Raw genomic sequence first — 24,932 nt, 5'->3', positions numbered from 1 at the left:
TCATTCCAAAGGCCCAGGGACCAGCCGTTTTCATCCCAAAGTGCTAGGCACCAGCCGTATTTATTCGAAAGTGCCGGGGACCATCCGTTTTCATTCCAAAGTGCTAGGGACCAGCTGTTTTCATTCCAAAGTGTCAGGGACAAGCTGTTTTCATTCTAGAGTGCCAGGGACCAGCCATTTTCATTCCAAAGTACCAGGGACCAGCTGTTTTCTTCCCAAAGTGCCGGGGACCATCCTTTTTCATTCTAAAGTGCCAGGGACCACTTGTTTTCATTCCAAAGTGCCAGGGATCAGCCGTTTTCATCCCAAAGTGCTAGGGACCATCCGTTTTCATTCCAAAGTGCCAGGGACCAGCTGTTTTCATTTCAAAGTGCCAGGTACCAGCTGTTTTCATTCCAAAGTGCCGGGGACCATGCGTTTTCATTCCAAACTCCCAAGGACCAGCCGTTTTCATTCCAAAGTGCCAGGGATCAGCCGTTTTCATTACAAAGTTCCGGGACCATCCTTTTTCATTCCAAAGTCCCAAGGAGCAGCTGTTTTCATTCCAAAGTGCCAGGGACCACCTGTTTTCATTCCAAAGTGCCAGAGGCCATCCGTTTTCATTCCAAAGTGCTAGGGACCAGCTGTTTTCATTCCAAAGTGCCAGGGACCAGCCGTTTACATCCCAAAGTGCCAGGGACCAGCTGTTTTCATTCCAAAGTGCCAGGGACCAGCAGTTTTCATTCTAAGGTGCCAGGGACCAGCTGTTTTTATTCCAAAGTACCGGGACCATCCGTTTTCATTCCAAAGTTCCAAGGACCAGCTATTTTCATTCCAAAGTGCCAGGGACCACCTGTTTTCATTCCAAAGTGCCAGAGGCCATCCGTTTTCATTCTAAAGTGCTAGGGACCAGCTGTTTTCATTCCAAAGTGCCAGGGACCAGCCGTTTTCATCCCAAAGTGCCAGGTACCAGCTGTTTTCATTCCAAAGTGCCGGGGACCATCCGTTTTCATTCCAAAATGCTAGGGACTAACAGTTTTCATTCCAAAGTGCAAGGGACGAGCTGTTTTCATCCGAAAGTGCCAGGGACCATCCGTTTTCATCTCAAAGTGCCAGGGACCATCCGTTTTCATTCTAAAGTGCCGGGGACCAGCTGTTTTCATTCCAAAGTGCCAGGGACCAGCCGTTTTCATTCAAAAGTGCCAGGGAACAGCTGTTTTCATTTCAAAGTGCCAGGGAACAGCTATTTTGATTCCAAAGTGCCAGGGACCATCCGTTTTCATTCCAAAGTGCCAAGGACCAGCTGTTTTCATTCCAATGTGCCAGGAACCAGCCGTTTTCATTCCAAACTGCCAGGTACCAGCTTTTTTCATTCCAAAGTGCCAGGGACCATCCGTTTTCATTCCAAAGTGCCAGGGACCAGCTGTTTTCCTTCCAAAGTGCCAGGGACCATCCGTTTTCATTTCAAAGTGCCAAGGACCATCCGTTTTCATTTCAAAGTGCCAGGGACCAGCTGTTTTCATTCTAAAGTGCCAGGGACCATCTGTTTTCATTACAAAGTGCTGGGGACCAGCTGTTTTCATTCCAGAGTGCCAGAGACCAGCTGTTTTGATTCCAAAGTGCCAGGGACCATCTGTTTTCATTCCAAAGTACCAAGGACCAGCCATTTTGATTCCTAAGTACCAGGGACAAGCCGTTTTCATTCCAAAGTGGCAGGGACCATCCGTTTTCATTCCAGAGTGCCAGGGACCAGCTGTTTTCATTCCAAAGTGCCAGGAACTAGCTGTTTTCATTCCGAATTGCCAGGGACCATCTGTTTTCATTCCAGAGTTCCAGGGACCAGCTGTTTTCATTCCAAAAGTACCAGGGACCAGCTGTTTTCATTCTAAAGTACCAAGGACCAGCCGTTTTCATTCCAAAGTGCCAGGGACCAGCTATTTTTACTCCAAAGTGCCAGGGACCATTCGTTTTCATTACAAAGTGCCAGGGGCCAGCTGTATTATTCCAAAGTGCCAGGGACCATCCGGTTTCATTCCAAAGTGCCAGGGACCAACTGTTTTATTCCAAAGTGCCAAGCACCATCCGTTTTCATTCCAAAGTGCTGGGGAGCATCCGTTTTCATTCCAAAGTGCCAGGGATCAGCTGTTTTATTCCAAATTGCCAGGGACCAGCTGTTTTATTCCAAATTGCCAGGGACCATCCGTTTTCATCCCAAAGTGCCAGGGACCACCTGTTTTCATTCCATAGTGCCAGGGACCAGCTGTTTTCATCCCAATGTGTAAGGGACAAGCCGTTTTCATTCCAAAGTGCCAGGGACCAGCTGTTTTCATTCCAAAGTGCCAGGGACCAGCCGTTTTCATTCCAAAGTGCCAGGTACCAGCTGTTTTCATTCCAAAGTTCCAGGGACCAGCCTTTTTCATTCAAAAGTACCATGGACCACCCGTTTTCATTCCAAAGTGCCAAGGACCAGCTGTTTTCATTCCATAGTGCCAGGGACCAGCTGTTTTCATCCCAATGTGCCAGGGACCAGCCGTTTTCATTCCAAAGTGCCAGGGACCAGCTGTTTTCATTCCAAAGTGCCAGGGACCAGCCGTTTTCATTCAAAAGTGCCAGGGACCAGCTGTTTTCATTCCAAAGTGCCAGGGACCAGCCGTTTTCATTCAAAAGTACCATGGACCAGCCGTTTTCATTCCAAAGTGCCTGGGACCAGCTATTTTCATTCCGAATGTCCAGGGAACAGCTGTTTTCATTCCAAAGTGCCAGGGACCAGCCGTTTTCATTCCAAAGTGCTAGGGACCAGCAGTTTTCATTCTAAGGTGCCAGGACCAGCTGTTTTCTTTCCAAAGTGCCAGGGAACAGTTGTTTTCATTCCAAAGTGCCGAGGACCAGCTGTTTTCATTCCAAAGTGCCAGGGACCATCCGTTTTCATTCCAAAGTACAAAGGATCAGCTCTTTTAATTCCAAAGAGCCAGGGACCAAATGTTTTCATTCTAAAGTGCCAGGGACCAGCCGTTTTCATTCCAGAATGCCAGGGACCAGCTGTTTTGATTCCAAAGTGCCAGGGACCTTCTGTTTTCATTCCAAAGTGCCAGGGGCCATCTGTTTTCATTCGAAAGTGCCAGGGAACAGCTGTTTTCATTCCAAAGTGTCAGGGACCAGCTGTTTTCATTCCAAAGTGCCAGGGACCAGCCGATTTCATTCCAAAGTGCCAGGGAACAGCTGTTTTCATTCCAAAGTGCCAGGGACCAGCTGATTTCATTTCAAACTGCCAGGGACCAAGTGTTTTCATTCCAAAGTGCCAGGGACCAGCTGTTTTCATTCCAAATTGCCAAGGAGCAGCTGTTTTCATTCGAAAGTGGCAGGAACCATCCGTTTTCATTTTAAAGTCCCAAGGACCAGCCGTTTTCATTCCAAAGTGCCAGGGATCAGCCGTTTTCATCCCAAAGTGCCGGGACCATCCGTTTAAATTCCCAAGTCCCAAGGACCAGCTATTTTCATTCCAAAATTCCAGGGACCACCTGTTTTTATTCCAAATTGCCAGAGACCATCCGTTTTCATTCCAAAGTGCTAGGGACCATCCGTTTTCATTGCAAAGTGCCAGGGACCAGCTGTTTTCATTCCAAAGTGCCAGGGACCATCCGTTTTCATCCCAAAGTGCCAGGTACCAGCTGTTTTCATTCCAAAGTGCCGGGGACCATCCGTTTCATTCCAAAGTGCCGGGGACCATCCATTTTCATTCCAAAGTGCCGGGACCATCCGTTTTCATTCTAAAGTCCCAAGGACGAGCTTTTTTCCATTCCAAAGTGCCAGGGACCAGCTGTTTTCATTCCAAGGTACCAGGGACCATTCGTTTTCATTACAAAGTGCCAGGGACCAGCTGTATTATTCCAAAGTGCCAGGGACCATCCGTTTTCATTCCAAAGTGCCAGGGACCATCCGTTTTCAATCCAAAGTGCCAGGGACCAGCTGTTTTATTCCAAAGTGCAGGGAACCAGCTATTTTATTCCAAATTGCCAAGGACCACCTGTTTTCATTCCACAGTGCCAAGGACCACCTGTTTTCATTCCACAGTGCCAGGGACCAGCTGTTTTCATTCCAATGTGCCAGGGACAAGCCGTTTTCATTCCAAAGTGCCAGGGACCAGCTGTTTTCATTCCAAAGTCCCAGGGACCAGCCGTTTTCATTCAAAAGTGCCAGGTACCAGCTGTTTTCACTCCAAAGTTCCATGGACCAGCCGTTTTCATTCCAAAGTGCCTGGGACGAGCTGTTTTCATTCCGAATTGCCAGAGAACAGCTGTTTTCATTCCAAAGTGCCAGGGACCAGCCGTTTTCATTCCAAAGTGACACGGACCAACTGTTTTCATTCCAAAGTGCCAGGACAAGCTGTTTTCATTCCAAAGTCCCAGGGCCTAGCCGTTTTCATTCTAAAGTGCCAAGGACCAGCTGTTTTTCATTCGAAAGTGCCAGGGACCAGCTGTTTTCATTCCAAAGTACCAAGGATCAGCTGTTTTCCTTCCAAAGAGCCAGGGACCAAATGTTTTCATTTTAAAGTGCCAGGGACCAGCCGTTTTCATTCCAGAGTGCCAGGGACCATCTGTTTTCATTCTAAAGTGTCAGGGACCAGCTGTTTTCATTCCAAAGTGCCAGGGACCATCCGTTTTCATTCCAAAGTGCCAGGGAACAGCTGTTTTCATTCCAAAGTGCCAGGGACCTGCTGTTTTCATTCCAAAGTGCCAGTGACCAGCCGTTTTCATTCCAAAGTGCCAGGGATCAGCTGTTTTCATTCCAGAGTGCCAAGGACCAGCTGTTTTCATTCCAAACTGCCAGGAACCAGCCGTTTTCATTATAACGTGCCAGGGACCAACTGTTTTCATTCCAGAGTGCCAGGGACCAGCTGTTTTCATTCCAAATTGCCAAGGAGCAGCTGTTCTCATTCCAAAGTGCCAGGGACAAGCCGTTTTCATTCCAAAGTGCCAAGGACCAACTTTTTTCATTCCATAGTGCCAGGAACCAGCTGTTTTTATTCCAAAATGCCAGGGGCCAGCTGTTTTCATTCCAAAGTTCCAGGGACAATCTGTTTTCACTTCAAAGTGCCAGGGAACAGCTGTTTTCATTCCAAAGTGCCGGGGACTATCCGTTTCATTCGAAAGTGCCAGAGACCAGCTGTTTTCACTCCAAAGTGACAAAGACCAACTGTTTTCCTTCCATAGTGCCAGGAACCAGCTGTTTTTATTCCAAAGTGCCAGGGGCCAGCTGTTTTCATTCCAAAGTTCCAGTGACCATCTGTTTTTATTTCAAAGTGCCAGGGAACAGCTGTTTTCATTCCAAAGTGCCGGGGACTATCCGTTTTCATTCGAAAGTGCCAGGGACCAGCTGTTTTCATTCCGAATTGCCAGGGAACAGCTTTTTTCATTCCAAAGTGCCAGGGACCAGCCGTTTTCATTCCAAAGTGACAGGGACCAGCTGTTTTCATTCCAAAGTGCCAGGACCAGCTGTTTTCATTCCAAAGTCCCAGGGCCTAGTCGTTTTCATTCCAAAGTGCCAAGGACCAGCTGTTTTCATTCGAAAGTGCCAGGGACCAGCTGTTTTCATTCCAAAGTACCAAGGATAAGCTGTTTTCCTTCCAAAGATCCAGGGACCAAATGTTTTCATTCTAAAGTGCCAGGGACCAGCCGTTTTCATTCCAGAGTGCCATGGACCAGCTGTTTTCATTCCAAAGTGCCAGGGACCAGATGTTTACATTCCAAAGTGCCAGGGACCATCCGTTTTCATTCCAAAGTGCAAGGGAACAGTTGTTTTCATTCCAAAGTGCCAGGGACCTGCTGTTTTCATTCCAAAGTGCCAGGGATCAGCTTTTTTCATTCCAAAGTGCCAAGGACCAGCTGTTTTCATTCCAAACTGCCAGGAACCACCCGTTTTCATTATAACGTGCCAGGGACCAACTGTTTTCATTCCAGAGTGCCAGGGACCAGCTGTTTTTATTCCAAAGTGCCAGGGACCATCTGTTTTCATTCCAAATTACCAAGGACCAGCCATTTTGATTCCAAAGTGCTAGGGACCAGCCGTTTTCATTCCAAAGTGACAGGGACCAGCCGTTTTCATTCCAGAATGCCAGGGAGTAGCTGTTTTCATTCCAAAGTGCTAGGAACTAGCTGTTTTCATTCCGAATTGCCAGGGACCATCTGTTTTCATTCCAGAGTTCCAGGGACCAGCTGTTTTCATTCCAAAAGTACCAGGGACCAGCTGTTTTCATTCTAAAGTACCAAGGACCAGCCGTTTTAATTCCAAAGTGCCAGGGACCAGCTATTTTTACTTCAAAGTGCCAGGGACCATTCGTTTTCATTACAAAGTGCCAGGGACCAGCTGTATTATTCCAAAGTGCCAGGGACCATCCGGTTTCATTCCAAAGTGCCAGGGACCAACTGTTTTATTCCAAAGTGCCAAGGACCATCCGTTTCATTCCAAAGTGCTAGGGAGCATCCGTTTTCATTCCAAAGTGCCAGGGATCAGCTGTTTTATTCCAAAGTGCCAGGGACCAGCTGTTTTATTCCAAACTGCCAGGGACCATCCGGTTTCATCCCAAAGTGCCAAGGACCACCTGTTTTCATTCCAATGTGCCAGGGACAAGCCGTTTTCATTCCAAAGTGCCAGTGACCAGCTGTTTTCATTCCAAAGTGCCAGGGACCAGCCGTTTTCATTCCAAAGTGCCAGGTACCAGCGTTTTTCATTCCAAAATTCCAGGGACCATTCAAAAGTACCATGGACCAGCCGTTTTCATTCCAAAGTTCCAAGGACCAGCTGATTTCATTCCAGAGTGCCAGGGACCAGCTGTTTTCATCCCAATGTGCCAGGGACAAGCCGTTTTCATTCCAAAGTACCATGGACCAGCCGTTTTCATTCCAAAGTGCCTGGGACCAGCTGTTTTCATTCCGAATGTCCAGGGAACAGCTGTTTTCATTCCAAAGTGCCAGGGACCAGCCGTTTTCATTCCAAAGTGCTAGGGACCAGCTGTTTTCATTCCAGAGTGCCAGGACCAGCTGTTTTCATTCCAAAGTGCCAGGGAACAGTTGTTTTCATTCCAAAGTGCCAAGGACCAGCTGTTTTCATTCGAAAGTGCCAGGGACCATCCGTTTTCATTCCAAAGTACCAAGGATCAGCTGTTTTAATTCCAAAGAGCCAGGGACCAAATGTTTTCATTCTAAAGTGCCAGGGACCAGCCGTTTTCATTCCAGAGTGCCAGGGACCAGCTGTTTTTATTCCAAATTTCCAGGGACCAGCTGTTTTCATTCCAAAGTGCCAGGGACCATCCGTTTTCATTCCAAAGTGCCAGGGAACAGCTGTTTTCATTCCAAAGTGTCAGGGACCAGCTGTTTTCATTCCAAAGTGCCAGGGACCAGCCGTTTTCATTCCAGAGTGCCAGGGACCAGCTGTTTTTATAACAAAGTGCCAGGGACCAGCTGTTTTCATTCCAAAGTGCCAGGGGCCATCCGTTTTCATTCCGGAGTGCCAGGGACCAGCTGTTTTTATTCCAAAGTTCCAGGGACCGTCTGTTTTCATTCCAAAGTGCCAGGGGCCATCCGTTTTCATTCCAAAGTGCCAGGGACCAGCTGTTTTCATTCCAAAGTGCCAGGGACCAGCCGTTTTCATTCCAAAGTGCCAGGGACCAGCTGTTTTCATTCCAAAGTGCCAGGGACCAGCTGTTTTCATTCCAAAGTGCCAGGGGCCATCCGTTTTCATTCCAAAGTGCCAGGGAAAAGCTGTTTTCATTCCAAAGTGCCAGGGACCAGCCGTTTTCATTCCAAAGTGCCAGGGAACAGCTGTTTTCATTCCAAAGTGCTAAGGACCAGCTGTTTTCATTTCAAATTGCCAAGGAGCAGCTGTTCTCATTCGAAAGTGGCAGGGACATTCCATTTTCATTCCAAAGTGCCAGGGACCAGCTATTTTCACTCCAAAGTGACAAGGACTAACTGTTTTCATTCCATTGTGCCAGGGACCAGCTGTTTTTATTCCAAAGTGCCAGGGACCAGCTGTTTTCATTCCAAAGTGCAAGGCGCCAGCTGTTTTCATTCCAAAGTGCCAGGGACCACCTGTTTTCACTCCAAAGTGCCAGGGACCAGCTGTTTTCATTCCAAAGTGCCAGGGACCAGCCGTTTTCATTCCAAATTGACAGGGACCATCCGTTTTCATCCCAAAGTACCAGGTACCAGCTGTTTTCATTCCAAAATGCCGGGGACCATCCGTTTTCATTTTAAAGTCCCAAGGACCAGCCGTTTTCATTCCAAAGTGCCAGGGATCAGCCGTTTTCATCCCAAAGTGCCGGGACCATCCGTTTTCATTCCCAAGTCCCAAGGACCAGCTGTTTTCATTCCAAAATACCAGGGACCACCTGTTTTCATTCCAAATTGCCAGAGACCATCCGTTTTCATTCCAAAGTGCTAGGGACCATCCGTTTTCATTCCAAAGTGCCAGGGACCAGCTGTTTTCATTCCAAAGTGCCAGGGACCAGCCGTTTTCATCCCAAAGTGCCAGGTACCAGCTGTTTTCATTCCAAAGTGCCGGGGACCATCCGTTTCATTCCAAAGTGCCTGGGACCATCCGTTTTCATTCCAAAGTGCCGGGACCATCCGTTTTCATTCTAAAGTCCCAAGGACGAGCTTTTTTCCATTCCAAAGTGCCAGGGACCAGCTGTTTTCATTCCAAGGTGCCAGGGACCATTCGTTTTTATTACAAAGGGCCAGGGACCAGCTGTATTATTCCAAAGAGCCAGGGACCATCCGGTTTCATTCCAAAGTGCCAGGGTCCAAATGTTTTATTCCAAAGTGCCAGGGACCATCCGTTTTAATTCCAAAGTGCCAGGGACCAGCTGTTTTATTCCAAAGTTCAGGGGACCAGCTGTTTTATTGCAAATTGCCAAGGACCACCTGTTTTCATTCCACAGTGCCAAGGACCACCTGTTTTCATTCCACAGTGCCAGGGACCAGCTGTTTTCATTCCAATGTGCCTGGGACAAGCCGTTTTCATTCCAAAGTGCCAGGGACCAGCTGTTTTAATTCCAAAGTGCCAGGGACCAGCCGTTTTCATTCAAAAGTGCCAGGTACCAGCTGTTTTCACTCCAAAGTTCCCTGGACCAACCGTTTTCATTCCAAAGTGCCTGGGACCAGCTGTTTTCATTCCGAATTGCCAGGGAACAGCTGTTTACATTCCAAAGTGCCAGGGACCAGCCGTTTTCATTCGAAAGTGCCAGGGACCAGCCATATTCATTCCAAAGTGCCAGGACCATCCGTTTTCATTCCAAAGTCCCAGGGCCTAGCCGTTTTCATTCCAAAGGGCCAAGGACCAGCTGTTTTCATTCGAAAGTGCCAGGGACCAGCTGTTTTCATTCCAAAGTACCAAGGATCAGCTGTTTTCCTTCCAAAGAGCCAGGGACCAAATGTTTTCATTCTAAAGTGCCAGGGACCAGCCGTTTTCATTCCAAAGTGCCAGGGACCAGCTGTTTTCATTCCAAAGTGCCAGGGACCAGCTGTTTTCATTCCAAAGTGCCGGGGACCATCCGTTTTCATTCCAAAGTGCCAGGGACCAGCTGTTTTCATTCCAAAGTGCCAGGGACCAGCCGTTTACATCCCAAAGTGCCAGGTACCACCTGTTTTCATTCCAAAGTGCCGGGGACCATCCGTTTCATTCCAAAGTGCCAAGGACCAGCTGTTTTCATTTCAAACTGCCAGGGACCAGCCGTTTTCATTATAACGTGCCAGGGACCAACTGTTTTCTTTCCAGAGTGCCAGGGACCAGCTATTTTCATTCCAAATTGCCAAGGAGCAGCTGTTCTCATTCCAAAGTGCCAGGGACAAGCCGTTTTCATTCCAAAGTGCCAGGGACCAGCTATTTTCAATCCAAAGTGACAAGGACCAACTGTTTTCATTCCATAGTGCCAGGAACCAGCTGTTTTTATTCCAAAATGCCAGGGGCGAGCTGTTTTCATTCCAAAGTTCCAGGGACTATCTGTTTTCACTTCAAAGTGCCAGGGAACAGCTGTTTTCATTCCAAAGGGCCGGGGACTATCCGTTTTCATTCGAAAGTGCCAGGGACCAGCTGTTTTCACTCCAAAGTGACAAGGACCAACTGTTTTCCTTCCATAGTGCCAGGAACCAGCTGTTTTTATTCCAAAGTGCCAGGGGCCAGCTGTTTTCATTCCAAAGTTCCAGGGACCATCTGTTTTCATTTCAAAGTGCCAGGGAACAGCTGTTTTCATTCCAAAGTGCCGGGGACTATCCGTTTTCATTCGAAAGTGCCAGGGACCAGCTGTTTTCATTCCGAATTGCCAGGGAACAGCTGTTTTCATTCCAAAGTGCCAGAGACCAGCCGTTTTCATTCCAAAGTGACAGGGACCAGCTGTTTTAATTCCAAAGTGCCAGGACCAGCTGTTTTCATTCCAAAGTCCCAGGGCCTAGCCGTTTTCATTCCAAAGTGACAGGGACCAGCTGTTTTAATTCCAAAGTGACAGGGACCAGCTGTTTTAATTCCAAAGTGCCAGGACCAGCTGTTTTCATTCCAAAGTCCCAGGGCCTAGCCGTTTTCATTCCAAAGTGCCAAGGACCAGCTGTTTTCATTCGAAAGTGCCAGGGACCAGCTGTTTTCATTCCAAAGTACCAAGGATCAGCTGTTTTCCTTCCAAAGAGCCAGGGACCAGCTGTTTTCATTCCAAAGTGCCAGGGACCAGCCGTTTTCATTCCAGAGTGCCAGGGACCAGCTGTTTTCATTCCAAAGTGCCAGGGACCAGCTGTTTTCATTCCAAAGTGCCGGGACCATCCGTTTTCATTCCAGAGTGCCAGGGACCAGCTGTTTTCATTCCAAATTGCCAAGGAGCAGCTGTTCTCATTCCAAAGTGCCAGGGACAAGCCGTTTTCATTCCAAAGTGCCAGGGACCAGCTATTTTCACTCCAAAGTGACAAGGACCAGCGGTTTTCATTCCATAGTGCCAGGAACCAGCTGTTTTTATTCCAAAATGCCAGGGGCCAGCTGTTTTCATTCCAAAGTTCCAGGGACCATCTGTTTTCACTTCAAAGTGCCAGGTAACAGCTGTTTTCATTCCAAAGTGCCGGGGACTATCCGTTTTCATTGGAAATTGCCAGGGACCAGCTGTTTTCACTCCAAAGTGACAAGGACCAACTGTTTTCCTTCCATAGTGCCAGGAACCAGCTGTTTTTATTCCAAAGTGCCAGGGGACAGCTGTTTTCATTCCAAAGTTCCAGGGACCATCTGTTTTCATTTGAAAGTGCCAGGGAACAGCTGTTTTCATTCCAAAGTGCCGGGGACTATCCGTTTTCATTCGAAAGTGCCAGGGACCAGCTGTTTTTATTCCACAGTGCCAGGTACCAACTGTTTTCATTGCAAAGTGCCAAGGAAAAGCTGTTTTCATTCGAAAAGGCCAGGGCCCAGCTGTTTTCATTCCAAAGTGCCAGGGACCAGCTGTTTTCATTCCAAAGTGCCAGGGACCAGCAGTTTTCATTCTAAGGTGCCAGGGACCAGCTGTTTTCATTCCAAAGTGCCAGGGATCAGCCGTTTTCATTCCAAAGTGCCAGGGACCAGCTGTTTTCATTCCAAAGTGCCAGGGACCAGCTGTTTTCATTCCAAAGTGCCAGGGACCAGCTGTTTTCATTCCAAAGTGCCAGGGACCAGCCGTTTTCATTCCAAAGTGCCAGGGACCAGCCGTTTTCATTTCAAAGTGCCAGGGACCATCCGTTTTCATTCCAAAGTGCCAGGGACCAGCTGTTTTCATTCCAAAGTGAAAGGGACCAGCTGTTTTCATTCCAAATTGCCAAGGACCAGCTGTTTTCATTCCAAAGTGCCAGGGACCAGCCGTGTTCATTCCAAAGTGCCAGGGACCAGCCGTTTACATTTGAAAGTGCCAAGGATCAGCTGTTTTCATTTTAAAGTGCCAGGGACCAGCTATTTTCATTCCAAAGTGCCAGGGACCAGCTATTTTCATTCCAAAGTGCCAGGGACCAGCTGTTTTCACTCCAAAGTGCCAGTGACCAGCTGTTTTCATTCCAAAGTGATAGGGAACAGCTGTTTTTATTCCATAGTGCCAGGGACTAGCTTTTTTTCATTCCAAAGTGCCAGGAACCAGCTGTTTTCATTCCAAAGTGCCAGGGACCAGCTGTTTTCACTCCAAAGTGCCAGTGACCAGCTTTTTAAATTCCAAAGTGCCCGGGACCAGCTATTTTCATTCCAAAGTGCCAGGGACCAGCTGTTTTCATTCCAAAGTGCCAGGGAACAGCTGTTTTCATTCCAAAGTGCCAGGGACCAGCCGTGTTCATTCGAAAGTGCCAGGGACCAGCCGTTTTTATTCCAAAGTGCCAGGGACCAGCTATTTTAATTCCAAAGTGCCAGTGACCAGTCGTTTTCATTCCAAACTGCCAGGTACCAGCTGTTTTCATTCCAAAGTGCCAGGGACCATCCGTTTTCTTTCCAAACTACCAGGGACCAACCGTTTTCATTTCAAAGTGCCAGGGACCATCCGTTTTCATTCCAAAGTGCCAGGATCCAGCTGTTTTCATTCCAAAGTGCCAGGGACCAGCTGTTTTCATTCCAAAGTGATAGGGAACAGCTGTTTTTATTCCATAGTGCCAGGGACTAGCTTTTTTTCATTCCAAAGTGCCAGGAACCAGCTGTTTTCATTCCAAAGTGCCAGGGACCAGCTGTTTTCACTCCAAAGTGCCAGTGACCAGCTTTTTAAATTCTAAAGTGCCCGGGACCAGCTATTTTCATTCCAAAGTGCCAGGGACCAGCTGTTTTCATTCCAAAGTGCCAGGGAACAGCTGTTTTCATTCCAAAGTGCCAGGGACCAGCCGTGTTCATTCGAAAGTGCCAGGGACCAGTCGTTTTTATTCCAAAGTGCCAGGGACCAGCTATTTTAATTCCAAAGTGCCAGTGACCAGTCGTTTTCATTCCAAACTGCCAGGTACCAGCTGTTTTCATTCCAAAGTGCCAGGGACCATCCGTTTTCTTTCCAAACTACCAGGGACCAACCGTTTTCATTTCAAAGTGCCAGGGACCATCCGTTTTCATTCCAAAGTGCCAGGATCCAGCTGTTTTCATTCCAAAGTGCTAGGGACCATCCGTTTTTATTCCAAAGTGCCAAGGACCAGCTGTTTTCATTCCAAAGTGCCAGGAACTAGCCGTGTTCAGTCCAAAGTTCCAGGGACCATCCGTTTTCATTCCAAAGTGCCAGGTACCAGCTGTTTTTATTTCAAATTGCCAACCAGCCGTTTTTTATTCCAAATTGCCAGGGACCTTCCGTTTTCATTCCAAAGTGCCAGGGACCAGCTGTTTTCATTCCAAAGTGCCAGGGACCAGCTGTTTTCATTCCGAAGTGTCAGGGACCATCCGTTTTCATTCCAAAGTTCCAGGGACCAGCTTTTTTCATTCCAAAGTACCAGGGACCAGCCGTTTTCATTCCAAAGTGCCAGGGACCAGCCGTATTCATTACAAAGTGCCAGGGACCAGCTGTTTCATTCCGAAGTGCCAGGGACCAGCTGTTTTATTCCAAAGTGCCAAGGACCATCCGTTTTCATTCGAAAGTGCCAGGGACCATCCATTTTCATTCCAAAGTGCCAGGGACCAGCTGTTTTCATTCCAAAGTGCCAGGAACCATCCGTATTCATTACAAAGTGCCTGGGACCAGCTGTTTCATTCCGAAGTGCCAGGGACCAGCTGTTTTTTTCCAAAGTGCCAAGGACCATCCGTTTTCATTCGAAAGTGCCAGGGACCATCCATTTTCATTCCAAAGTACCAGGGACCAGCTGTTTTCATTCCGAAGTGCCAGGGACCAGCTGTCTTCATTCCAAAGTGCTAGGGCCCAGCCGTTTTCATATAAAAGTGCCAGGGACCAGCTGTTTTCATTCCAAAGTGCCAGGGACCAGCCGTTTTCATTCAAAAGTGCCAGGGACCAGCTGTTTTCATTCCAAAGTACCATGGACCAGCCGTTTTCATTCCAAAGTGCCAGGGACCAGGTGTTTTCATTCCTAATTGCCGGAGACCAGCTGTTTTCATTCCATAGTGCCAGGGACCAGCCGTTTTCATTCCGAATTGCCAGGGACCAGCTGTTTTCATTCCAAAGTGCCAGGGACCAGCCGTTTTCATTCTAAAGGACCATGGACCAGCGGTTTTCATTCCAAAGTTTCAGGGACCATCCGTTTTCATTCTAGAGTGCCAACGACCAGCTGTTTTCATTCCGAATTGCCAGGGACCAGCTGTTTTCATTCCACAGTACCATGGACCAGCGGTTTTCATTCCAAAGTACCATGGACCAGCGGTTTTCATTCCAACGTGCCAGGGTCCATCCGTTTTCATTCTAAAGTTTCAGGGACTAGGTGTTTTCATTCTAAAGTGCCAGGGACCATCCGTTTTCATTCCAAAGTACCAAGGATCAGCTGTTTTCATTCCAAAGAGCCAGGGACCAAATGTTTTCATTCTAAAGTGCCAGGGACCAGCCGTTTTCATTCCAGAGTGCCAGGGACCAGCTGTTTTGATTCCAAAGTGCCAGGGGCCAGCTGTTTTCATTCCAAAGTGACAGGGACCAGCCGTTTTCATTCGAAAGTGCCAGGGACCAGCTGCCTTTATTCCACAGTGCCAGGGACCAGCTGTTTTCATTTCAAAGTGCCAGGGAACAGCTGTTTTCTTTCGAAAATGCCAGGGACCAGCTGCTTTCATTCCAAAGTGCCAGGGACCAGCTGTTTTCATTCGAAAGTGCCAGGGACCAGCTGTTTTCATTCCAGAGTGCCAGGGACCAGCCGTTTTCATTCCAAAGTACCAGGGATCAGCTGTTTTCATTCCAAAGTGCCAGGGACCAGCTGTTTTCATTCCAAAGTGCCAGGGATCAGCTGTTTTCATTCTAAAGTGCCAGGGACCAGCCGTTTTCATTCCAAAGTACCAAGGACCATCTGTTTTCATTCCAAAGTGCCTGGGACCAGCTGTCTTCATTCCAAAGTGCTAGGGCCCAGCCGTTTTCATATAAAAGTGCCAGGGACCAGCTGTTTTCATTCCAAAGTGCCAGGGACCAGCCGTTTTCATTCAAAAGTGCCAGGGACCAGCTGTTTTCATTCCAAAGTACCATGGACCAGCCGTTTTCATTCCAAAGTGCCAGGGACCAGGTGTTTTCATTCCTAATTGCCGGAGACCAGCTGTTTTCATTCCATAGTGCCAGGGACCAGCCGTTTTCATTCCGAATTGCCAGGGACCAGCTGTTTTCATTCCAAAGTGCCAGGGACCAGCCGTTTTCATTCTAAAGGACCATGGACCAGCGGTTTTCATTCCAAAGTTTCAGGGACCATCCGTTTTCATTCTAGAGTGCCAACGACCAGCTGTTTTCATTCCGAATTGCCAGGGACCAGCTGTTTTCATTCCACAGTACCATGGACCAGCGGTTTTCATTCCAAAGTACCATGGACCAGCGGTTTTCATTCCAACGTGCCAGGGTCCATCCGTTTTCATTCTAAAGTTTCAGGGACTAGGTGTTTTCATTCTAAAGTGCCAGGGACCATCCGTTTTCATTCCAAAGTACCAAGGATCAGCTGTTTTCATTCCAAAGAGCCAGGGACCAAATGTTTTCATTCTAAAGTGCCAGGGACCAGCCGTTTTCATTCCAGAGTGCCAGGGACCAGCTGTTTTGATTCCAAAGTGCCAGGGGCCAGCTGTTTTCATTCCAAAGTGACAGGGACCAGCCGTTTTCATTCGAAAGTGCCAGGGACCAGCTGCCTTTATTCCACAGTGCCAGGGACCAGCTGTTTTCATTTCAAAGTGCCAGGGAACAGCTGTTTTCTTTCGAAAATGCCAGGGACCAGCTGCTTTCATTCCAAAGTGCCAGGGACCAGCTGTTTTCATTCGAAAGTGCCAGGGACCAGCTGTTTTCATTCCAGAGTGCCAGGGACCAGCCGTTTTCATTCCAAAGTACCAGGGATCAGCTGTTTTCATTCCAAAGTGCCAGGGACCAGCTGTTTTCATTCCAAAGTGCCAGGGATCAGCTGTTTTCATTCTAAAGTGCCAGGGACCAGCCGTTTTCATTCCAAAGTACCAAGGACCATCTGTTTTCATTCCAAAGTGCCTGGGACCAGCTAATTTCATTCCAAAGTGCCAGGGACCATCCGTTTTCATTCCAAAGTGCCAGGGACCAGCTGTTTTCACTCCAAAGTGCCAGGGACCAGCTTTTTAAATTCCAAAGTGCCAGGGACCAGCTATTTTCAATCCAAAGTGCCAGGGACCAGCTGTTTTCATTCCAGAGTGCCAGGGACCAGCTGTTTTTATTCCAAAGTGCCAGGGACCAGCTTTTTTTTTATTCCAAAGTGCCAGGAACCAGATTTTTTTCATTCCAAAGTACCAAGGACCAGCTGTTTTATTCGAAAATTCCAAGGACCAGCTGTTTTCATTCCAAAGTGCCAGGAAACAGCTGTTTTTTATACCAAAGTGTCAGGGACCAGCTGTTTTATTCCAAAGTGCCAGGGACCAGCTGTGTTCATTCCAAAGTGCCAGGGCTCAGCTTTTTTATTCCAAAGTACCAGGGACCAGCTGTTTTCATTTCAAGGTGCCAGGGACCAGCCGTTTTTATTCCAAAGTGCCAGGGACCAACAGCGTTTTTTTCGGAGTGCCAGTGACAGATGTTTTTTTTTCCGAAAGTGCCAGGACCCAACAGAGTTTTTTTTTTTCTAAAATGTCAGGGACCAACAGTTTTTCCGGAGTGCCAGGGAGAGACAGTTTTTTTTCTATTCTTTTATATCCAAAGTGCCAGGGACTAACAGTTTTTGTTCCGAAATGATAATGGTATCGATGATAATGATGTTGATATTTATTAAATAATGATAATATGAGGATCGTGATAATTATAATAATTATGATAATGAAAATGATAATAATGATGCACACACACACACACAAATTTATATATATATATATATATATATATATATATATATATATATATATATATATATATATATATATATATATATATATATATATATATATATATATATATATATATAATATATATTTTATATATATATATAATATAAATATATATATATAATATATGTATATATATATATATAATATATATATATTATATATATATATATATATATATATATATATATATATATATATATATATATATATATATATATATATATATATATATATATGATAACATTGATAATTATAATGATCACTTTCAAGAGAACCAGGAATCCGGTTATAAAAACAGAATTACTGATCACAGTTTCTCAACCCTGGCCACTAGAGCAGAGGTTCTTTGCCCTTGCACTCTGCCGACACACTAGAAATATATCAGCAACGAACCTTTACTCTTCACGCCATTGATATACGAATAGAAATGCAAGTCATATGTCAATCGAAAATTATTATTTAAAGGTCATGAATACATGACTGCAAAGTATCAAGCGCCTCACTTGGGGGAACTGTGGCCCATTTGTGCGGGGCGACACCCAGGCTCAGAAAACCTGCACCTATTCAATGCCAGTTTATGCATCGCCAGTAATACAAAATTTAACAGCCCTTTGACTAATCAAAGAAAGTCGTATTTTAATACACTGCTAGAATATTTGCTTGGGATACAGTTGAATAAACAATTGTGTTATCAACGTTGTATTAGGCTCTTAACGATCTATCTTTTCCGAAACATGTCTTCATCATTACAAATCAATTTGAGCATAATTCATTGTTTAAATAAGTTGTACACGGTAAGGTTGCACAGTATTCTTGGAATCACCAATGATGTATATTTTTTGAATCTACAATTCTCAGATCCACCGAAAACCGAATAAAGCAATCAAAAAGAGACTGATGATCACTGCAAACAGAAATTAGGTTGCTCATAGACGATTATTATTAGTTTATCGCTGCATCATCAGAGCTTTGTAATAGATGATATCGATCTTTGTGCAGATTTGAATAGAAAATATATTCTGAAGTAAAGGCTGGAAAATCCAGGTTCTTTGTTTATTTTTGTGAAAATATATTAGCTTGTGTTTGACGCTATTCCTTACACTTGATGAGCTAATTGATATAACTCAGAACTCAGGTAACTGCGGTGTACATTCTACCAACAGGGGATATGATCTAATGCATTTTTTTCTTTCAAACTTTATAGTTTTATGCTTACAAACTTTCATCAAGTGAATACATGTGTATTAAATCCTAAAAAAACCCGGTCCGGAGGCACAAGTCTCCTCATCGTGCACTTCTCGTAATCAACGAACAGCCGTGAACGCATAACCATATTTGGGGCTATTGACAGCATTGTACTGGTGAAGGAAAACGTCGCCTATGAGCTGCGATGTGTGAGTTCCTGACGTTGCTGAGGACCCTGCAACTTTCGTTATTGCTACAGGACTGGCATCTTGAGCAGCTGTAACACCACTTGGTTTCGAAAGTGACGAATGGCCGGGTGAAGCAGTTGCTATAGCTGCAGCTGCTGTGGGTTGAGGGAATCCCTCGGGGGAAAATCCAGTTTTCCTTCCTGCTACAAAGTTAACAGTATGTTCTTTTCCATCTTCATCTACGTAGGTGTAGCTTCCGACAATGTTGCCATCAGCATCAGCTTCCTCAGTCCGTGAATAACTATCAGAATCAAAGGAAAATCTGTATGAAGCATCTGCCTGAGTGTCTGCAATGTCGCTCCCTTCTCCAGACTTCAGCAGAGGAGAGACTCCTGCTAGAGCATTGGCTTCTTCTTCAGAGAGGACAGGGAGAATGCGTCCAGTTGGAATTCCAGTTTCTGCGCCTGGAACAGGTGGTCCTTGAGGAAGGGAGTCTCCTTCAGCAATGTATCCGGTGTCAGCTCCAGCAATATACTGGATCTCCCTACTTACGTCATCATCAGCAATAAAGGAATACCTTCCCTTGACATTGTTCTGTGCGCCCGCACTTTCATGTCGTGAGCTACTCTGAGTCTTGTAGGAGAAAGAGTAACTTCCATCGTCAAGAGTAGAACTTCGTACTTGAACTTCTTCAGCTGGTGCTGCTGGGGCAACAGGCTTAGGATGGGCAGCATGTGAAGGGGCAAGAAATGCAGTTTTGGTTGACACAACACCTGGGCTGGAAGACTGAGTGTGAGAGTCAGAACTTGGCACATCTGGAGCAATAGGTAAGTGATCACCTTCAGCGACGAAACCAGTAGCAGATCCAGCAACATAGTTCACAGTCCTTCGAACGCCATCATCGGCATCAAAGCTGAAAGTTCCCTGTACGTTAAGGTTGGGATCAGCACTTTCCGATCGAGAGCTTTGACCAGCATCATAACTGAAAGAGTAAGAAGCGTCCCTTGGAGCAGAGTCAAGAGGAGAACTGTAGGTGGCAGCAGTCAAAGGGCTAGCACTTGCAGAACCAGAAGTGGCAGCAGCAAGCTCGTTAGCCTGTTGCTCAGACAGAACAGGAAGAATTCGTCCAGTTGGAATTCCAGATTCTGCGCCTGGAACAGGTGGTCCTTGAGGAAGGGAATCTCCTTCAGCAATGTAACCAGTGTCAGCTCCAGCAATGTACTGGATTTGCCTATTTACGTCATCATCAGCAATAAAGGAATACCTTCCCTTGACGTTGTTGAGAGCATCTGCTGTTTCGTGACGTGAGCTTCTCTGATTCTCGTAGGAGAAAGAGTAACTTCCATCGCCAAGAGCAGAGCTTTGTACTTGAGATTCTTCAAGCGGTGCTGATGCGGCTACCGGCTGTGAGGGTGCAGCTGGTTGGGAGGCAACTACAGAACGCGAAGGAGCGGGAGGAACATCGTAGGTGGAAGCCGCGCTTTTGGTGGACACGAGAGGAGCAGTATCAGCCACTGGGGCAACTGGTAGATGAGATCCACTGACAAGGAAGCCTTGGTCATTAGCTGTATAATCCAGCTTTATGTCTGCCCCGGATGCATCCTTGTACCCAAAGGAGCCAGAGACGTCCCCGGGAGCATTTGCCATCGCCGACTCATAGGCTCCGTCACCAGTGTCATAGCCATACTTGAAGGTCCCGTCGTCGTGGAGAACATAGTATTGTGACCTGGCACCGAGGCCTACGGTCGGAATCTTGTACTCGGCATCAGGACGTGGAAAACTCAGCGTGCTAACCACCGCCACGGACAACACGGTCTGAAAAGAAAGCGAATCTTTATAGATTTTTTGTAGAGGGGAATATTTGTATTAGGGAGCAGTTGGCATGATTTTATCAGGTAGCGAAACATTCTCACATTTATACTTTAACATTTAAACATTATGTAACTGAGTGAATCTTTTACAGAATTTTTGTTTTATGCCTGTGCGTCCCCAGCTCGGATGCCATTAACATCAACTGTATACCAACTTGGGGCCGACTACGCACCTAGTGATGCATGACGGTGATATGTAGAGTATATGGCTTTACTAATGTGTTTGTAGATATGTTGACATGTATACGCACATACGCAAATTATAAATAAACACACACCACAGACACGCCCATGTACATACGCACACATATTGTGTGTGCGTGCGCGCGTGTGTGTGAATATAGATAGCCATCTATACATTCATACACACCTACGATACATATACATATTTATATACCCATTCCCATATATAAAAGATATGACCACGAATCGCACATACATGTTGAATCAGGCAAATAATTAAAATCACATCTGCGCATAGTGTATGCATTACCACCGTCAGAACACTATTATACTAAATTTCTGAGCAACATGAATTTCTTGGTGTTCCCATTTACTTATGAATTGCAGATCAGCATTTGATCAAATCATAATACTTCAACGGTGTAGTCTTTCCGTTGCCTTCTGTCCACCCGTTATATGAGACAACGATTATACTCACTAAGCTAATCCACGTCCTCATGTTAACGGCGGAGGAGCTGGGATGCCTGCCGAGTACTGTCCGAGGTTGACTTATATACGGAGCTGCATGTGTGCGTCAGTTCGTGTTTGCCATGAAGGTGACCATCGGAGGCAGTTTCCTCCGACGCCCACGAGGCTCTGCTCTCGTTCGCTTTTTATTGACCTTTTTGATAATATATATATATATATATATATATATATATATATATATATATATATATATATATATATATATATATATGTATATATATATATATATATATATATATATATATATATATATATATATATTTATTTATTTATTTATTTATTTATACAAACATATATAAACATATAGATAATGTAATATATGTATATACATTTTTTTTCTTTTTTTTCAGTGTTGAATTATTACGAGAGAGCGACTTCTTCCCATCACACACACACGCATATACACATATGCACACACACATACACACATGCACACACACACACACGTATGTATATATTAAGATATATATGTATATATAATCATACATATATGAAATGCATATAATATATGAAATACATATTTCATATGTTTACATATATGCATGTATATATATATATATATATATATATATATATATATATATATATATATATATATATATATATATATATATATATATATATGTATATATATATATATAGCTATACATATTTCTAGATGAGTGAGCAGAAGGGATGCAGAATGATCTCAACAGGAGGTTGGAAGTGGTGGTTGGGGGGTGGGGGCGGAATCTGTAGGCAGGGGGTGCGATGGTTGAGGGGCAGGGGCCTCTGTAGCATCTCGGAGGCATTTTCCAAGCATTGTGGAACACATGATAACAATTATATGTTGATTATTGATTTGAACATAATAGCAGTAAGATATATGTGAATATAATTTCATATTTGATTGTTAATTTTAACACAATGCTTACATTGATCCCTTGATCCGCCAATGTAAGTGAACGCTTGCATATGTGTATATATGTACACACATACAGATCTGTGTGTATGTATAAATGTTTGTTTGTATTTGTGTAATTTCTCTGCAATTATGAAGACAACCAGACAGATAGATTTTGCAATTATCACCGCAAATGTTATGTTTTTGGTAGCGTTGGATAGTTCGTTTGTTCGTTGGTTGGTTAGTAAGATAACTAAAAAAATATGATTAAAAAAATGAAACTTTGAGCATCTTCGATGCTTTTAAATTGGTGGTTATCCGGATCATGATCCGGATCCAAGATTTTTTAAATAGGATTCCCTAACTTTGCGAGATAGGGACAATTTAAACCTTTTTGTTACTAAAATCAACTCAAAACACTGCAGCTATGTTTTGGAAACCGCAGCGGAAAAAGAAAAACATTCTTTGCCACTTCACAGTGGAATTGTAAAATAAAAAGCCCATTTTCATGTCAGCACTACACTCTAGACAATAGAAACATGGACGTCATCAATTTACTTGAGAAAGAGGTGATTTTAATGTAATTCTTCTAGTGTGAATATTTTTATTACATCAGTGACCTTATTACCTTGGCGAAAACATGCGCTCTTTGAGGATATATTGTATCTGTATGTATCAACGCACATGTGTGTACATACGGACACACGCATGGTTTATATATATATATATATAAATATATACACAAGTATTCATCTACAAATGGAGTTACACCTGCCTGGTGTCATGGCTTCCTGTTGTATCAGTTGTCTGGTGTTATGGTTACCTTGGGCTTCTGGGACCTTATGATAGTGATGTGTATATACATGTAAAAACACATTTATTTATAAATATATAAATATATAAATATAAGTATATGATAATATATATTTGCACACACACATACACACACACACACACACACACATACACAAACACACATACACACACACATATAGATAGATATATACATGTATGTATGTATGTATGTCTGTATGTGTGTGTGCAGACACACACGCACATACACACATATACCCAAACACACATATATATGTATATACATTCATACACATATGTATATGTATATGTATATACTTATATAAACATGTATACACACACATCTATCTATCTATATATGTATCTATATATGTATATACTTATATAAACATGTATACACACACATCTATCTATCTATATATGTATATATCTCTACATGTATGTATCTACACACACACATATATATATTTATATATATGTATATATGTATATATTTAAAGATACACAGAAACACTGTAACGTGTATGTGTATATATTTATATGTATTTATATTTATGTATGTATACATGTGTGTTTATGTCTGTATGTATTTTTATATATGTATGTATATATTTGTATGTGTTTATATGTATACACACACGCGCACACACACATATATGAGAGTGTGTGTTTTAGTGTCTGTGTGTGTATATATTTGGTGCAGCAATAGTGTTCTCGTATAGCAGCTTTGTTGACCTGCGTTCACTTTCCTGCAGCGACAGTGGATGGTAACCCGATCATTCTTTACATTCTTTAGTTTAGAAGAACAATACAAACAAGCCACAATTATACTGAAGTCACAAGATGTATGTTTGTACACACACACACACACACACACATATATAAAAGGTTAAACATAGATTGTTACATACATTTGCAGATATATGCGAATATCTTGTTTGAAAAGTATGAATGTGAAATACTGTAAGCTATTTTTGTAGTAGGTGAATTACGAACACAGCGGGATTCACACTGAATAAGCACATCATAAAGATTAGTAAAGAAACTTTATTCGAGCTGTAGTTTTAAAGAATTCAATATCTAATTTTCTCTAATAATCGGTGTCAAGATTACAAAGGAAACCGCTAAAGCAAAAAAATATACCTTTTCATTGCATTTTTATTGATTTTACATGCTTTGCTGACACCGTTTTGGAATTCCAAGAACGTGCTTTTTTATCTTTCTATACATTTCTTGTTCGAGCAAAATATATAGAAGAAAAGAGAAAACAAATGTAGGACCAACACCCGTATTCGTTTCCCTAGGACTGATACGACAAACATCCTTTAGTTTTATGAGGTTGAAACTGGAAATGCTTTATGTCAGAGGCCTATTTTCATAATTAGCGGACAACCGTGAATACGTAACCATATTTCGGATTATTCACAGCATTATACTGGTGAAGGAGAACGTCGCCTACGACCTGCGATGTGTGACTCCCGGACGTTGCTGTAGATTCAGCAGCTTTCGTTACTGCTACAGGACTGGCATCTTGGGCAGCTGTAACATCGCTTGATTTCGAAGGTGACGAATGTCTGGGTGAAGCAGATGCTATAGGTGTTGCATCTCCTGTAGCTGCTGTGGGTTGAGGGAATCCCTCGGGGGAAAATCCAATTTTCCTTCCTGCTACAAAGTTAACAGTATGTTCTTTTCCATGTTCATCTACGTAGGTGTAGCTTCCGACAATGTTGCCATCAGCATCAGCTTCCTCAGTCCGTGAATAACTGTCAGAATCAAAGGAAAATCTGTATGAAGCATCTGCCTGAGTGTCTGCATTGTCACTCCCCTCTCCAGACTTAAGCAGAGGTGAGACTCTTGCTAGAGCATTGGCTTCTTCTTCAGAGAGGACAGGGAGAATGCGTCCAGTTGGAATTCCAGTTTCTGCGCCTGGAACAGGTGGTCCTTGAGGAAGGGAGTCTCCTTCAGCAATGTATCCGGTGTCAGCTCCAGCAATATACTGGATCTCCCTACTTACGTCATCATCAGCAATAAAGGAATACCTTCCCTTGACATTGTTCTGTGCGCCCGCACTTTCATGTCGTGAGCTACTCTGAGTCTTGTAGGAGAAAGAGTAACTTCCATCGTCAAGAGTAGAACTTCGTACTTGAGCTTCTTCAGCTGGTGCTGCTGGGGCAACAGGCTTAGGATGGGCAGCATGTGAAGGGGCAAGAAATGCAGTTTTGGTTGACACAACACCTGGGCTGGAAGACTGAGTGTGAGAGTCAGAACTTGGCACATCTGGAGCAATAGGTAAGTGATCACCTTCAGCGACGAAACCAGTAGCAGATCCAGCAACATAGTTCA

The 24,932-nt window shown here is 44.5% G+C and overlaps 8 protein-coding genes across 8 annotated transcripts in view; 1 reads left to right on the top strand and 7 right to left on the bottom strand.

Annotated features, from left to right (window-relative positions):
- The first annotated feature begins 1,296 nt into the window (after positions 1–1,296).
- On the top strand, positions 1,297–2,226 carry LOC138867500 (uncharacterized). The gene has a single exon (XM_070143342.1). It carries the CDS (start codon positions 1,297–1,299, stop codon positions 2,224–2,226), a length of 930 nt encoding a protein of 309 aa, XP_069999443.1.
- Positions 2,227–6,494: 4,268 nt separating this feature from the next.
- On the bottom strand, positions 6,495–7,596 carry LOC138867499 (ribosome-binding protein 1-like). Its single transcript, XM_070143341.1, has 3 exons — positions 7,404–7,596; positions 7,127–7,316; positions 6,495–6,987 (listed from the first exon to the last, which is right to left on the bottom strand). Exons 1-3 carry the CDS (start codon positions 7,594–7,596, stop codon positions 6,495–6,497), a joined length of 876 nt encoding a protein of 291 aa, XP_069999442.1.
- A 219-nt stretch (positions 7,597–7,815) lies between these two features.
- LOC138867498 (PPE family protein PPE10-like) lies at positions 7,816–8,763 on the bottom strand. The gene is made up of 2 exons (XM_070143340.1): positions 8,708–8,763; positions 7,816–8,515 (listed from the first exon to the last, which is right to left on the bottom strand). Exons 1-2 carry the CDS (start codon positions 8,761–8,763, stop codon positions 7,816–7,818), a joined length of 756 nt encoding a protein of 251 aa, XP_069999441.1.
- An 862-nt stretch (positions 8,764–9,625) lies between these two features.
- LOC138867497 (foot protein 1 variant 1-like) lies at positions 9,626–10,288 on the bottom strand. The gene has a single exon (XM_070143339.1). It carries the CDS (start codon positions 10,286–10,288, stop codon positions 9,626–9,628), a length of 663 nt encoding a protein of 220 aa, XP_069999440.1.
- A 474-nt stretch (positions 10,289–10,762) lies between these two features.
- LOC138867496 (ribosome-binding protein 1-like) lies at positions 10,763–11,545 on the bottom strand. The gene has a single exon (XM_070143338.1). The coding sequence runs from the start codon at positions 11,543–11,545 to the stop codon at positions 10,763–10,765; it is 783 nt and encodes a 260-aa protein (XP_069999439.1).
- Positions 11,546–14,340: 2,795 nt separating this feature from the next.
- Positions 14,341–14,871, bottom strand: LOC138867495 (uncharacterized). The gene has a single exon (XM_070143337.1). The coding sequence runs from the start codon at positions 14,869–14,871 to the stop codon at positions 14,341–14,343; it is 531 nt and encodes a 176-aa protein (XP_069999438.1).
- A 609-nt stretch (positions 14,872–15,480) lies between these two features.
- Positions 15,481–16,131, bottom strand: LOC138867494 (uncharacterized). The gene has a single exon (XM_070143336.1). It carries the CDS (start codon positions 16,129–16,131, stop codon positions 15,481–15,483), a length of 651 nt encoding a protein of 216 aa, XP_069999437.1.
- Positions 16,132–18,124: 1,993 nt separating this feature from the next.
- Positions 18,125–24,932, bottom strand: part of LOC113816229 (platelet binding protein GspB) — an 8,852-nt gene continuing 2,044 nt past the window's right edge. Inside the window, exons 2-4 of the mRNA XM_070143335.1 lie at positions 23,976–24,932; positions 20,844–20,899; positions 18,125–20,126 (exon numbers count right to left, since the gene is read on the bottom strand). The exon at positions 23,976–24,932 is cut by the window's right edge and continues 934 nt beyond it. Coding sequence (XP_069999436.1) covers positions 18,243–20,126; positions 20,844–20,899; positions 23,976–24,932 — 2,897 coding nt within the window. The 3' untranslated portion in view covers positions 18,125–18,242. The remainder of the gene's footprint in view (positions 20,127–20,843; positions 20,900–23,975) is intronic.

The sequence above is a fragment of the Penaeus vannamei genome, chromosome 30 (assembly GCF_042767895.1).
Source record: "Penaeus vannamei isolate JL-2024 chromosome 30, ASM4276789v1, whole genome shotgun sequence".
NCBI lineage: Eukaryota > Metazoa > Arthropoda > Malacostraca > Decapoda > Penaeidae > Penaeus > Penaeus vannamei.
The sequence above is the reverse complement of the archived record's forward strand: the minus strand, read 5'-3'. Positions and strand labels throughout refer to the sequence as shown.